At 42.2% G+C, this 16,082-nt stretch overlaps 1 protein-coding gene across 4 annotated transcripts in view; it reads left to right on the top strand.

The window, feature by feature from the left end:
* Positions 1-628: 628 nt before the first annotated feature.
* The window catches only part of lmx1bb (LIM homeobox transcription factor 1, beta b), a 52,803-nt gene continuing 37,349 nt past the window's right edge, over positions 629-16,082 (top strand). The window contains exons 1-5 of one of the 4 annotated variants that reach the window (XM_005926916.3): positions 629-778; positions 3,898-4,041; positions 4,795-5,601; positions 5,785-6,027; positions 6,514-6,700. In XM_005926916.3, coding sequence (XP_005926978.1) covers positions 5,889-6,027; positions 6,514-6,700 — 326 coding nt within the window. In that variant the 5' untranslated portion in view covers positions 629-778; positions 3,898-4,041; positions 4,795-5,601; positions 5,785-5,888. Of the gene's footprint in view, positions 779-3,234; positions 3,736-3,897; positions 4,042-4,794; positions 5,602-5,784; positions 6,028-6,513; positions 6,701-16,082 lie in introns of those variants that run through there. The other 3 variants (XM_014335055.2, XM_005926917.3, XM_014335054.2) reach the window with 3 other exon arrangements.

Consider the following 16,082-nt stretch of genomic DNA (forward strand, 5'->3'; position numbering starts at 1 on the left):
TACATGTTTTTTATTCAGACTGAACTGAATAATACATTTTAGATTTGTTTTTAAAATGATGATGTTATATTATATATATATATATATATATATATATATATAAATTGATAGAAATAAAAGAAATGCAGAAATAATAATATAAGACATTGTAATTTTATTATTAGAAGTACGGACATTGAACTATACATTGAAATTTCTTCGTAAGAATTAAAGCAAGGACTTTTTAAACATTTTGGACGCCCATAATAAGTAAATAAATACATAAATAGAATAGAGTATACGGGTGAGAGTTCTTGTAGGACAAACATAAAGTTAAAAAAATAAATAAATAAATAAAAACTATATGTATATACTTCACTGAAAGCCAGACACAGTAATAACAAAATTAGTCAAAGCAAAATTAAAACGCTGTGCTCACTTGGTTTTACAGAAAACATTACATCACATTATCTTTTATTACTGTAGTGTATTTACAGTACATAAATAAATAATGTGTATTAACCTGTTCTTTTGCGTTCTCGTGTTAATGTACCTTTAAGAGACGATAAAACGTTGCCGTGGATGAGCAGCCACTGTTGTACTTGTTAGTTTTGTCCAGCAGGGGGTGCTGTTGTCATTGGGATAGTGTGTATTGTGGCTCTCTCTCCAGCGTCGCCTTATAGCTGTGAATTAATATGTGTCCGGACTGAGTCAGGAGACCAGGTGCATAAATCTGACTCGATCGTGGATCACTGTCATCAGATGAGCCGGTCCGTCACGAAAACCGACAGCGCTGCGTGTAAGTGCGCCTTAAAAATGACGGCGACTTATTAAAACGTTCTTAAACGATGCTTTTTGGCTAGCAGCGTACTTTTCACAAGATTTGCTTCCTATTTTAGGAAATGTAGACAAATACAGATAGTAATAATCTCAACTTTGAATTACTGTTCATAAAAATACATCCAGTATATCATTAGAAGTGCTACAGGTATACGCGTGTGGCTAGAAAGTGGGACTATATTTTTTACATATTAGCTTAATTCGATTACAGCTTTAATTTGCTCACTGCGTCATAGCAAATGTAGCCTAAACGCAGGTAAACAGATTTCTACCGTAGTTTTTTGTTTTTTTTTGGGGGGGGGGGGGGGGGGGGGGGGGTGGGGGGGGGGGGGGGGGGGGGGGGGGGGGGGGGGGGGGGGGGGGGGGGGGGGGGGGGGGGGGGGGGGGGGGGGGGGGGGGGGGGGGGGGGGGGGGGGGGGGGGGGGTGGGGGGGGGGGGGGGGGGGGGGGGGGGGGTTTAAGAAGAAGACTATAAAAGCTGTATGTCAGCTTGCTGCCACACGGGCCTGTCAGGCCATTTGTCAGGAACTCAATAAATTTGTCAGTGGAGGAGGAAGAGAAAAAAAAGCAGAATTCAATAAATCATAACATAAACAAATCTAGCCATGAGTTGACAGTGCTGTATTATACTTTGGCTTAATCCTCTGGGAGCTGGGATTATCCTGCACTGGGCTATCATTTTTTGGGGGTGGTGGTGATGGCGGGGCTGCCTCAATAAAATAAGAAAGGCCGTGTGGTTCAATGTGGAGTAAAAAGCGGGAAAATGTGACAGAGTGGGTAGAAAGACAGTTCAAATGACTCCTTTGTTATCCTGCATGGTAACATTTATGTAACTACACCAACGATTTGAAGAATAGTATTTAAAATAATGGCATGTAAAATACAAATAAATAAATAAATAAATATTTAAAAGCGAGGTAAATTTAGTAGTCCTATATCCCGGCTCTCACAGGCCGATGGGGCCCTGGGCTGTCTCACTGTTTGTTGTTACAGTGGTTCACTGACTGTTCACTGTCTGAAATCACATTATAGCTGCATGAATTTTTTTAGCCCATGAAACCAACGAAGAAGTGCAGAAAACATTCAGTATCCCAAATTAATTTACCGCTGATTGATCGGAAATTGACGCTCAAACCTTTATAATAATCCTCCCTGTTGATCCACGAGGCTCAGCCTGTCCGTTGACTTGATGGGGAGAAAAAAAAACAATTTTTTTTAAAGTGATCTCCCTCTGAAACTCTGTCACAGCCACAGTAATGGCCAAAAAGACAAAAGAAGAATATGACACATTTCTTCCCCCAGTTCAGAGTCTCCCTAGGCTCAGAAACTGCCCGCTGCTGCTCAATGTGAAGGTTTTGTAGGTGTTGAAGTGCAGATCGGCAGCAACAACAAAAAAAAATAAAGGAAGTGTGTGTGTGAGCGGTTTTTTTTTTCGTTCGAGTTTAAAAAAAGGGGGCATCGTGGAGAGCTTAGACTCATTAAAAGATCAAAGTGAGTTAACTATCAAAGTCTTCAAGCCCTGCAATTTAGGGAGCCATTATGACTTTGGTTTGCTACCTCTGAGGATGTGAAATGCTCGTCCCAATTTCGCTGAGGTGTTTTATTTATTTTTCTAAAGAAAAAAAAATCTTATCGGCGAGCTTTGTTTTAGGAATAATTAATAATATGAGCGTTTTAGTATAAATGAGCCTATAATGGTAAAGAAAAGTGGGGATTAGATGATGTGCAGCGCAGTATTACCGGCCCACACATGCGGGGTGATATGGATTATAGTTTTACGTTTTAAAGGTGATTTTCTGAGACTTTGCGTCGCTGCATTGATTGTAGCCTCCGGGTTTAAGCAGAGCAGGCCGGGCACTGCTGGAGTTATCCTCTGAGCTGGAAACTGAATGAATTGTGAGTGCCTCCCAAAAACACACCGCAGTGTAAATGTAATTAAAGCAGAACGATTGTCCGTAATTTTTGTGCCCATATTTCAGTTTTATTAAATTTAAAACGGTGTTTTAATTTGATGAAATTATCGTAATTATTTCATTCCCTTTCCTGCAGTAGGCTTTCTCTTCTCTTTTTTTAATCGGCCTACACTGATTAATTATGATACATTAATTTTACTCCTGCGAGTGGGCTGTATTTATTTCCTTTCTTCCTTATGCACTTTCCTTATATATTTTTTTAAATTCTGCCTTAATGAAATTGAAAAGTTTGACTATATAGAAGGCAAAAGTTTGCGCAAAAACCGCAGTTTTATTTTGCTTCAAAGAAGAAAAAAAACTTTCCTTCCGCGATAATTCCAGTGTGGAATCACGTTTTTGCTACTTCCCCAATTGAAATGAAAATTATTATTAAAATTATTATTTCTTTTTTTTAATGTTTTTACTTTCAGAATTATTAAGTGAAGCCTGAAACCAGAATTACAGCGAACTCCTGCAGGAACGTTAGCCTCTCTGAGGGCGCATTATAATGATCTCTTACCTTTCCGATGGACGTAACAGTTCTGCTTAGCTTAAAGTAAATTGCCTAACTTTAGGGACCATTGCTTTCTGTTCTGCACACCTGCTGCAACGTTTTTTTCCGCCCTGGAAGGCGAGGGAGGGCTTGTCATGTAGTGCCTCATTAAAACACCGCAGGCTGAAAGTCGGCGGATTGATTTATTGAATGAATGTTTGATGTCCTCATTCACGCGAGTGACCTGGCCGATAACTGCTAAATGAATGGAGGGAGGAGAGGTATCACATGCTTTTCTTCCTTTCCTTTTCTTTAAATGTATTGATTATATTGTATTGGTAGTCCTCCGCTCCTAATGCTGCTTAGTGGTAAGATAATCCAATATAGTGGGCGGAGGTAATTGACCCCATGTTGATAGAAGCGCTGGAAGGAAACCAAGCAAACCGGGGGTGGATGACTTCATGAGTGGCAGGTATGTCCTCATTTTAGCAAGAACACGAGTCCTCCGATGAGAAATGCAACGAATTTAAATATTTATATTAGATTTCGGTGTGCTGTAAACATTTCTGCGATGGATAAATCCATCTAAAACTGCCACTGTTGGTGAAATCTCCTCTCTGCGCCTGTGTTTTAGTGATCGGCAGCTGTTCTCTTGTTGAACAGCAGAGGGCAACGCCAACAATCTCTTCTCTGTTTCACCAAACTGGGCTACAGGTCATCGCCTTGATGCTTCACAAAGGCTGTAAGAAACAACACACAGCAGGCCTTTGGACTGAAGGTAAACACTGGCTGTGGAGATGTGATATACTGACATATGATTTTTTTTAAGGGTCCATTTTTTTTTTCCTGAGAGGAAATATTACATTAAATTATGTAAAAAAAAAAATACCTGTTTATTTGCACAGTTTACTTAAAAATATATTGTTAATATTATTATTACGTGGAACCGTTATGACACTTTAAATAAAGTCCACAAAAAGCTATAGCTCACCCCAGTATAATATAAATATAATATTTACTATAATATAATATTTACTGTTTACCGGCCTTCTCCATGTGTCCACTCTTTTTTTTGCCTACCCGGGGTGTGTAGCTATAGAAGTATATTACATTGTGCCACGCAGCGTGTCACGGGGCACAGTGGACGATCTCATTAGCAGCCCTGTAATTTCAGGCAGGCCTCAGTGCATTAGGGTACCCCTCCGCAGATTTTTAAACATCTTGATCGCACCTTGGATTTTTTTTTCTGATAATGTCTGATTTTCTTTTCTATTTGTGAAATCTGAATTCATGGGTTTTTATTAATGTACCTTAAAAAGCACGTGGATTTTTTTTTAACTGATAATTTCAAGTATTTGTAATATGGGGGTTTGTTTTGTTTTGCTGTGGGATCCTCACATTAAATAATAATATTAATAATAATAAAATTAAAATAAAGATCAGTTCTTAAATAAGAAGGTTGTATTTATTGTCAGGAAGATCGTGTCAGTTATTATTTATTTATTATTTTTCCTCTCTGACCTTCCTTAAGATGAATAGCTGTGGTTGGCAGAGGCGACCTCCGTGCCGGACAGCCCGCTGTTATCGCCACTGATCGCCAGGTGCATCAGCTGAAAGGCAACAGCAGCTTCCACTGGAGACAATACACAAAAGAGCGTGGAAACACAAGCACACACATACACACACTGCCTAAATTCATATGCATTTTTTTTCACAGTATAACAAATGTCCACTGAGTCCACGGAGGGCATTTTATGGCATCAAAAAGGCGCATTATTTAATCCACCACACAATGTAATAATACTTCAATTGTGTTATTATCTGTATTATTATTGTTGTTGTTGTTGTTGTTGTTGTTATTGCTATGATGGCAGGTCAGGCCTCAGTAAAATATCACTTTGGGCTGTCTGCTTTAGGTTGCCTGTCTGTGTGTTGTTATTGGACTGTGTGGAGCTCACTGTACTCTGCTCCAATAGCATCCCAATAGCAGTGAATGGAGGACTGAAAAAAAAAGTGTAGCCATGCATGCAGGAGTGGGAGGATCTACTCGCTTCAATCTCGATCTCAGACTTTTGCAGCGACAGGGGCACAACCAACCAACCGTCTCTGTTACTTCCAAAGAGTTACTGCCGGGACATCCTACACACACACACTCATACACACACGCACACACACACACACACACACACACTATACTATCTTTGGATTTGTTCTCAACTTTTACTTCTGCGCTTTTTTCCTTGGCGAGACTGTAATCCCGTGAAGACATTTTTCCAGACTTCTCCCGTCGGCTTAGGGGCGAGAAGATAAAGCTTCCTCGGTCCTCTTATCATAACAGGTGACTGTTCAGAGTTTCCACAGTTTCTTATTAGCTTTGTCTTCCTGCACGCTTCTCTGACACATCAGGGATTTACATAGCCAGCTTTTAACTGCCTTTACCTTTTAGCCATTGCGAGCACAAAGTCGAGTTTTTCCTCCTCACAGTTTAGTTTATTTTCCCCTTTCCTCCTCCGAGCTGCAGGCTGTATCCCACACGGATCTCAGACGGCTTCCTACACAGCATTTTTCCCCCTCCGATCAGCTCTGTGTGCCCGGGATTTTCGTGTCACGTCTGACCGTATTCTTATGGATATTGCAACAGGTCTGGTGTCACTGGAGCGCCTCTCCGCGGGTGAACAGTCCGAGACGTGCATCATGCTAGACGGCATTAAAATAGAAGATCACCCCCTGCGATCGGGACAAGCCACACTCGGAGTTATGCTCGGTGAGTCTTCTTTTTCTGTTGTGTAAATTACTCTGATCTGCGCGATCAAACGCTCGTGTTTGGATGTCATTATAATATTTCATTTTCTTTTCTCTGCATGCGCCCACACTGCTGTTTATTTCCTGATATCAGTTCAAAAGTATGCAAAATCGACGAAAGGTCGCACTCATGTGTGCAAATGGATATAATAACAGATCCAGATAAAGAGAAATAGCCCCTTTAAAAAATGTCTCTCTCTATATATATATTACTATTATTGTTGCAGTCTGGATGAAGGCGTAATTCGGGCCTTATATGAAGAGTAAATAAAACCAATTACAACCCTGTTTCCTTTATAATAATATCTTAAACCTCAGCGGATTTCTTCAAACAGACTGGCAAAATCTGAAGTGATTTGGGGGCTTTTATCAGTTATCACTTATTGCAGTCCTTGATTCAGGCCTATTTCCTTTCTTTCTGACGGGAAACTCTTGTGCCTTTTCCCAGGGACTGAATGTCATCACAGATCCGTGTGTGAAGGATGCCAGCGTCCCATCTCCGACCGCTTCTTGATGAGAGTCAACGATTCCTCGTGGCATGAAGAGTGTTTGCAGTGCACCGTGTGTCAACAGCCCCTCACCAACAGCTGTTACTTCAGAGAAAGGAAACTTTACTGCAAACACGACTACCAACAGTAAGCACAGTTTCCGGGAAGGACTTTTCGCTTTCCCTCCCTCTCTGTCTCACTTTCTCTCTCTCCCTCTCTCTCTTTGTGTGCATTTATTCGCATTGTTTTGGTGATTCAGTGATTTTTTCTAAATCTTTTTTTTTTTTCAAAAATGGGTACATTGGGTGGTTTCTGTTGACCTGACCCAGAGGCCTCCTGTGCGCAAAAGTGCACCTGAAACGTCATTCAGCTGTAAATGCTATTTGAATTTTTAAAAAGATGTAACCGTGGAAATAAGGAGACTTAAACTAACCTGTTGCCATCGCTTCTTCCTCCGTTGGTTTATATTTACTTCATGTAAAATGCTTATTTAAAAAAAAGAAAACGGAATTAAACCAAATGTCTTTTCGTTGTTAAGAAAAAAAAAATATATTTAATATTATAAGAGTGCTCAGACTCGCACTCGGGCTGCTCGCATTAGCGGTCATATATTATTGTCGTGTACTTGGCTTTATTATTGTCACACTGGCCCACGATATTTCCACGTTTGTCTCTTCGCAGCGGATGCATTTATAGCAAAAGGATGCGATCCCACTCAGGCCCGAGAATATGCAGGCGTGGTGCAGTCTTGATTTTTATTTTTTCCGCTTATTGTCATACATTTTCACTTTACCAGCAGCCGCCTCAGAGTTTTTCAAATATGGAAAACGTAGTCTGAGACTACGGCGCTCTTACGATTTATTTTCCGATCAGCTCCTTCATTCTTTAAATCACTTTTTTTCATTGATGTAATCAGATTTTACTAGTTAAAATAATAATATAATAATAATAATATCATTATTACAGTTTTAAGTTATTCCAACTATTCTTATTCGTATTTGGTTTATTAGAAATGCGTGGCAGGCATTTAACCATTTATTGAAAAGCAATATGCGCAAAATATTGCACAGAATTACACCAACCTGCAAAGCTGAGGTTATAATTAAAAGCTCGGCCATGTGCACAACCGCGATTCGAAGTGCATACATAAAATTATATATACATGCATGTATAAATCTGGTGTAATCATTAAATTTTCAGCTTTTCCAAATATCTAAATAATAATGATAATAATAATAATGATTACAATTAAAAAAAAAAGGGGCTGTAAGTTAAATTGCTATACTGGCGTGCATTACATCAGCAGACTGAGTGCAGATTGTTCATCTGGACATTTGCTTGAGAAAATAAAACACCATAATTATTATTACAGCTAATGCTCATATATATATATTTAAAACAAAGGAGAATTGTATTTATTTTTTGTGCAATTAGACTAGTACAGTCTTAAAACTACAAGGAATTGTCACATTGTTTTTTTAATTAAAAGCTACAATAGCTTTATGTTTTAATTCAGGCATAAGACAGAAATCATTTTAAAAAATGTAAGTTAAATTGCAGGTGTTAAATTTTTCCCATGCAAACACTTAAAGCAGGATGAGCATTGACTGTGAAGCAGAATAAATTAGTGAATGGAATCAGTAAATTATAACAAACCAGCAGAGATGGCAGATATAGGGAAGCAAATACTGAGCTTAAATAACAAAAGTATTACAATAGTGAGGGTTGCTGTTTGGCCTATGAGGACCCTGGGGTGGCCTGTGTTTCTCATCGCATGAGCGCTTTTCATGCTTGTCACTAAATTTTCAGCTTTTTGTGTCCGGCCTTTTTAACAATTCTACTTCGATTACCGGGACATTATGGCTCTCTGTTAGATACCGTGCAAGCAACAAAGAGTTACATCTATTGCCATGCGTGCCATTCATCCAGCTCTGTGACAGGAGTGTAGTCGGCTGATAACAATGGAAAATTCATAGCAGTAACTAGGGGATACCAGAGTCACGGCGTCACGGCTCAGAGGTGCCTGGAAGTTGAGACAGTCCGGCAGGGAGCGAGAGGGAGAGAGAGAGGGAGAAGGGATCTCTTTCTCATGCCTGCTTCAGCGTTGTCCATTTGGAGAATTTCTGAAATGAATTCGGTGTGTGTAAAAAGAAGAGATAAAGACAGACGTGCCAAGACTGGCAGGCTCTGTCTGCCTGCCTGATAGTGTCTACTGCCTGGCGTTTAGTTTCTGATATGCTCTTGAGGAACCATATTTGGAATATAGCTGACCATTTCCCTCTTTTTCCCTCTCTGCCTGGTGAGCTTGTGTGGCAAAGCTGATCACTGCAGCCAAACGCAACAACCTGCTGGGCGCCGTCCTGCTCTCACACGCTATTATTCATCACGTCTTTTATTCTTCTCCCACCTCCTTTTTTGTTTGTTTGTTTGTTTGTTTTAACTCCTCCCAGGTTTGGTTTTGGTCTTTGACACCGACACAAGTATAGTCCCTGCCTTTTTTTTCTTTTTCTTTTTTTAACGTTGTTTATTCCATTTGCATTGATGGGATACTTAAAGATGTAATTGGCACCTTTTTGACTTTTATGACATCCATTTAAGATGCATTTCTCAGCCCACAAACTGCTTTGGGCTGCGAAGAGAGCTCCTAGCCATACAGAGGTCTACGTGCCTAATAACATTCCTACAGCAACTGATTCATGCCCCGTAATCAGCTCTCACTAGCTATAATAAATCAAGGAATTGGCAAGCAGTCTTTTTTCACACCTTTGGAACAGGTTTAAGTGCAGACAGGGGAAAACAATTGTGTACTGTATTATTAAAACTCCCACCAACCCAGTTCAACACAACCTGCTCCATATAGTGCAATTATATAGTAACAAGATTGGATTTTATTAGTCTTTTTCCCATATGTTGGCTTTGAGAGTGTATGCACGAGTGTGTGTAACTGACCTGTGCTCGCCATTATCTGTTTTGTTATTTATTTTGAATGAGGAATATTTTTGATGGTATTAAGAGTCCTAAAGAGGCCGTCGCCATGTGAGGTAAAATGAAAAATTAAATGTAATGTATTTACGGTAAGAATATTTTGAGGGCAAAGAGCTGTCAGTTGGACGAGAGGTGTAGTCGTGGAGGAGCAACAAGCTCAAACGAGACACGCGGTATGTGAAAGGTAGTGTGGAATCGGGCCAATCCAACCGAGTTTGTTGTGCCCTGGTGTTCGAAGGTCAATTATACATCATTAGAAAGAGAGAGATCTTTTCCCCAAGGGGGGGGGGGGCTTTTCTTCTAGCCGAGCAGATGCTTTGAAAGCAGCCGTGTAATAAGGCTTATCATTTGAACCCAAGTGTTGGACAACACCCCTGTAATGGACTGTCTTGTTAGAAACTGCCATAGGCTCCATCTACAAAACATAACATTAACTAACTATATTATACACCGCGCCGCCTACTTTTGGGTGCCACTGATGCATAAAAAACCTCTCATTTCATAGTGGATTTTTTTTCCTCATGCTCTATAAACTTTTATTGTCTAGCAACATGTTATTTTAAAATGTTCCATTTGTAAGCCATCCAAATACATCAGCCTGCATATTTCTTTTTTTGAAATCTTTTACCTCACGTGCTGGAGGCTAAATTTAATTCAGGTCACGGTAGTATGAGCAGTAGAAAAACACAGCGGTGATGAAGCCATAAAAGAAGAGCTCCCAAAACTGGTCTTACCTCCCATGTATTCCAGGACGATCCCCCGGTGTGCTGAGAGGTGCTTTTTAGAACAGTTTGGAGCGCCCTCCTGTGAAATTGTTGTTTTTTAATTAGCCGTGCTTGGGACGCAGCAGCGGCAGCAGTGTGTGTGTGTGTGTGCCGGATAGATGCTGACGGCTGGGTTTCTGTGTTAGCTCACCCATTTTGTGTGCGTGTGTGTGTTTTACACTCACAACGACACTCCCGTGTGGCCTGGCACTTGTGAACACTCACTATATGGATAGCAAACATTTAAAAAATAAAGAAATAAAAATAATTTTTTTAAAAAGCCACCGGGATGTGTTTTGTGCTGCCAGCGCAGCTGGGTAGTTTTGCAGTTAAAGACTGTCCTTGTGTATTTTAAAGTGCTTCACAGGCAGCTCTGCAGGCAGATGCGAGTGTGTATTACTGTTTTTTGTGTGTGGAAGGCTTCCTTAACTTTTTATTCCTTAATTCTGCCTAAAAAGGATAAAAATGTGTCTTTAGCTGCTGCTCTTGGGTAAATAAGAGAGGACCTCTACGGAGAGACAATTCTAATGTTAGAAACACAAAACTGGATAATATTGCTTCAGCTTGCTGGGATTTTTTAGTGCTCGGCAAGGAGCTAGCTGAAGCTGGCCCGTTCCTCTGTAAGGAAGTATTGGGTTTTATGTCAACATGGCTCGGCCTGTCCCAGCAGCATACTAGGATGCATCATCTGTCATCTCATGGTTTACTAACTGTGCACCCCACCCCGCCCCCGAAACACATTTAGACCATTAAAAAGACCTGTTAAAGTGTGTTTATTTGCATCACTACCAGCATCTGTGGGTTTTTTCTTCTTCTTTTGTTGTCCTTTCTAGTTCCCATAAAGTGTGATATTTAATTTTTCCGTGAGCTCTACATGTTAAAAAAAAAGGTGTTGTACGTTTTTAAGTTACATCCATAAAGAGTTCACTGGTTTTGTCTGCCAGTGGCTTTCTGACATTATCAGTAAATATCAAGTTCAAGTATTTTGTTATCAAATCGAGTGATGTCATTGATCTTCCTGTTTCTAAAGGCATTTCCCCCCAGTGTTTTAGTCCTCCCTGGGTGCAGGGGATGAGTAGTGTGTGTGTATGTGTGTGTGTGTGTGTAGCAACAGTTGGAGCACAAAGCACTTTGCAGGACGCTATGGGAAGCCACAGAGGCTCAGCCACGGTAATGCCCATCACCACTTTAGAGGCCAGACTGGTGGCAAGGGATGTGGAAAGAGGTCTCTGTGGCTTTGTGTGGGGGGGCTGTTGTGCAGGGGAGGAGAAGGATCTGCAGAGGGATCTGCCTGGTGTGCTCACATTACACTGGATGATAGCAGAGGGGTGCAGAGGAACTCAGGCGTGCAATTTGTTGGTAGCCACAATTTAACCTCATCTCCTAAAGCCAGCAGTTAGGCAGCCAGTGGGACATGTCAGTCAGTCGGGAATGCTAATCAGCGACGGTCGAGAGAAAGCCCTCGACTCGGCGATGCAGGGATTTTCATTACCGGTTCCAAGTCCTCGGGCCTTCAGGTTTATTTTCACAGCGTGACAACTCTTCATAACAAAAAGTACGACAACCACAAACCATTAAATGCAATTTACAAATTAGATTTTGGCTAAATCAGTGAAATACTGTAATGGCCTCCTTAAAGTAGCCAGCCGAAAAAATACACACGCTCAGCAAATGTTTTCAATTTTGATTTCCCAGATTACATGTTTAAATCAGGACAGCAAGCATTTTCAGTAGCCGGATTTTTGCAGTTACTATAATGACTTATTTTTAAAGGACGCATCGTTTTCCACGTGCCACTGAGAGGGTAACAGTTCCTAATTATTAGCAACACTTCTGATTACATTTCAGATCTTTTCATCTTTTGTCTGGTTTTATAGCCTGGAAATAGGCCACACTTGTTCCTTCAGGCTGGCAGGTCGAACGGGCATGAGAAATTGAGACATGGCCTCTGCTGCTGGCTCGCGATATTGCCGCTGGCCCCAACTGTGTATATGTGATCCCACTCTGGAATGTTTTTCCAACACGTAGGCTTTTCACAGATACACTGGAGAGGACTGGCATCATAGTGGCAAGTGCTGCATTCAGACTGTTGTGTGCCCAAGGCTTACTCTCACACTCACGTCACACATTCTAGCTCTACATGGGAATGGGCAGAGCAGTGTGTTTGTCTACATACACCCCACGTTTTTTTGGGTTTTTTTGTGAGGGTGTGGGCGCATGTGCATGGGCACCTCCTTCCTCTCTCTCAGCCCCTTTCTGTCTTTTGTCTTTAATCTAAGCAAGATCCACTGCCTCTCATTCACACTGCGTTGTAAAAGACACATTTCAGCACCTCGTCATGTTATGTTGGTCCTTTGAATTACAGCAGTGTAGATTTATTTATTTATTTTTATTTATTTCTTTGCACAGATGCATCATAACACATTTCATTGTCTTCTTTTTAACCCTTTTAATCTTCATCAAATGAGATTAGCCCCCAAATACCGGTATTCCTGCCCAAAGTGACTGACAGAGATTTGCACTTTTATCATTAAGTGTGACACTAAGCTGGTCGGAGCTTTGTTTTGAATGGAGGGCCTGACGGAAACGGGGGCTCCTAATCCTTTTATTTGTGTCAGGCCTAGAAAGAGGGAAGAATGGGGCCGGGGTGGGATTGGGCTACAGAATGCCGTGGCCCTTAGTCCCCTCAAGACCCGAGCTACACAGCCAAGTGAGCATGAGAGTCATCTTATGTGGTCTGTGCACTCGAGTAGACACACACTCACACACAGGGGCACACATTTTTGCATCTGCAGGACAGCATGTTTCAAAGTTTGCACCAGCATCTGCGCACAGTACAAACCACACGCGGGATTTTCTCCTACCTATGCACACAATCAGAGATAGATACACACAGACACGTACCTGCGTGTGTACCTATCTCTGTGAATCTGAGCAGATACACACACGGAGCGTGTACCTGCTCAGATTCACAGCAAGCATGAGTCCTGCCTACAAGTGCATAAATTCCAGTAGCAGGAGGTTCAGTCTAGGATGAGATTAATAAAGTTTGCCAGTTCCCTGGTCGAGGTCCAGTGCAAGGCTTTTGTCTGCAGCTCACATCGGGTTGTGGGGCTTCGGCTCCTTTTGTGTGTGCACCCTTGTGGTAATCCATCTCCAGCAGGAGTCCCCTGGGGCACTTTATTTACTCATTCAACTGTTTGGAAGTCTGTTAGACTGCAGATCAGATGCAGTGAGACCAATGTGATTACTTTAACCAGCACTTGCAGATTCCTGCCCAGCATCTCCTCTCACCCTGAACTGGTTTTGCTCTGCAGGTGGGAGGGAAGGTCCACACTGGCTCATCCTCCCCTGTCTGTCCTGTTTACCGGCATGGTTTTAGGGCCTGTCCAATATCCTCTGTTATGAAAATCCTGCATTAGATATTGAACCTCCTGTGCCCACACACCGTACAGCTGATAAATCCTTTATTATCTTTGTGTATCTGACTTTGCTTTTCCTTTTTTTCTCTCCCTTGCATCTCAAAAATACAACCTTTAAAAACTGATGGCTTCCTGAATTTTTTTTGCTCTCTCAGTACGTCGTAATTCAGCACCCATAGCAAGTGTGGTGTCACAGTGTAAAAACTAACATCTATGTTTTATTGCAAACAGTGAAATGGATTTGGTTATCCATCCATCAACATAAACCCAGAGCTATGTATTTGGGGCTAACCCCCATGTTAAACCACTGCAGGCTGTCAGGGCTCTCTGAATTTACTCCTCGTGTCTTCCCCTTGGCGTGGCTGGGGAATATGGTTGCGATCAGCTGCCAGCACCGGCATCTAGAGCGAGAGCTCCCTAAACTTGCTGTTTAGAACCGGCTGCTGATTGGTGATGGCTGTCTTGGCAAGAAAAATAACTCCGTATGAAAACAGTGCAGATTGGATTTCTATGCGTCTGACTCACTCCCGTCCTCTCTGACTGGCCCCCCCACGGCAAGCCAGCATGATTTGTGCATGAGGTCCCGTGACCTATAGAAGCTTCAAAAAGCAGCGAGGGGAAATATTTGGATGATCCTGATGGGGGAGTGGAGACACGGGAGGGAGGCAGAGATGATGGGGGGGCTTGGTAAGAGCAGGGTTAAGCGATGTAAGGCAAGGCAGATGTGGAGAATCTGCAGTGCAGCCATTATGAAAAGGGAGTGTGTGTGTGTGTGTGTGTGGGGGGGGGATGATTCTGGGCTCTTAGCACCCATCAAAATCTCCACTGTCCTTTAGGAGAGAGCCAGCGTGTTCTGCTTAAAAAACGTGTCAAACAGGGAGGTAAAAGTGCACAGTGGGTTGGAAAGGGCTGAATAGACGAGGCGTTTTATGATCAGGTACCGTGCCGTGATACTGATCGTTTGTAACCCCCCCACCCCCCCGCTGTACACCCCCGATCCCTTCTCTTCTCCCTTTACCTTTCCTCTGCTGGTTGGATATTAATATTTCCCAGAAAGTTGCTACAATACATCTTCCTGGGAATTTCCACGTCTCCAAAACGCTGAAAAATGATCTGGTGTCTATGAAAGAGATGGATAAGGGGATACAACATTTTTTTTTAAAAATAAGATAGTTGTCTTTGTCTTTTTTTTGGCACGTGTGATTTTCTAGTTGTGTCTGAATGGAAATTTCTATATTTCCACCTCGATAAGAAAAATGTGTTGCTGCAGGTGAAGGCCGAGTTGTTTGCTCGATTCATCTAAATTTTCCTCCTCTGGCGCGCGGTATTGTTTGATTCCACCTCTTGGCCTCATAGCACATTATTTATGCGCAGAATTTGCCTCTGGGGGCAGCTCGCTGGAAACCCCGTTGAACAGAAATAGCTGTAGTAGGCCGAGGCTCAAACCCAAACTCAGCAGTTAAAAAAGCAAATCTGTGCTCCAAGGCCGCCCCAATCAGTCTTTGGCCTCTGTGCTTGTCGCTGCCTCCTCCTGAGAGTAGGTGGGTTGACTGACCCCCCCCCCCAGGGTTTCTGTCTGCCTTAATGCTGGCCCTGCAGGCCCAGCATCACAGGGGGAGCGCTGTCCCAGCCCCCAGGCCAGATTTGTGATCTGAAACCAGAGCTCTATCGTTGTGTTGTGATCCCAGCTGGAGAGACAGCGCCGGGTCTGAGTTGGAGCCCTCTCGCAGTGTGCAGCCGGGGTCACTGGTGGCCTCTCGGCCTTCAGCACTCATCAATCCACCGTGCTTCTGCAAAGCACCAAGCGAGACTGAAATATTTATTGACCCCTCGTCTTTCAGTTATTCTAAGTTTCTGTCTCACAACAAATACTGCAGAAAAGAATTATTGATGAGGTCATGTAACTAATTGCATCTAGCTTAAGACGGACTGTGAATAGTAGATGAATGCTGCAAACGACTTGTAGCATCAGTAGCATCACACTGTTAAAATTCCTTCCTTTATGTCCATGTAACCGTAGCTGCTTTCACTCAAAGTCTTTATTATGGGAAGAAAACAGAAAAATCATGACTTAAGAAAAATGCCACTTTGAGTGTTTGTGGTGTGAAATGTTTATCTCATTGTATCTGATGGGTTCCAGCTCTATAGTGCATTTAGTGATGTTTCTTTGCATTCCTGTTTGAAAGTGCTTGCATGTGTGTAGCTGTACGTGCGCATCCCATGCCTGAGTCTGTCTGTCAGCCAATCACCGGACATGCTGTTGGCAGGCGATCCACTCTTTGGATTCTCCTTTTTGGTCGTGCAGCTCTGGAGGTGCAAAAAGTGGTGCATGCCACCCAAACCACCAGCTACTTACGC

Source organism: Haplochromis burtoni, unplaced genomic scaffold (assembly GCF_018398535.1).
Source record: "Haplochromis burtoni strain Fernald_Lab_line unplaced genomic scaffold, NCSU_Asbu1 Contig_95, whole genome shotgun sequence".
NCBI classification, from domain to species: Eukaryota; Metazoa; Chordata; class Actinopteri; order Cichliformes; family Cichlidae; genus Haplochromis; species Haplochromis burtoni.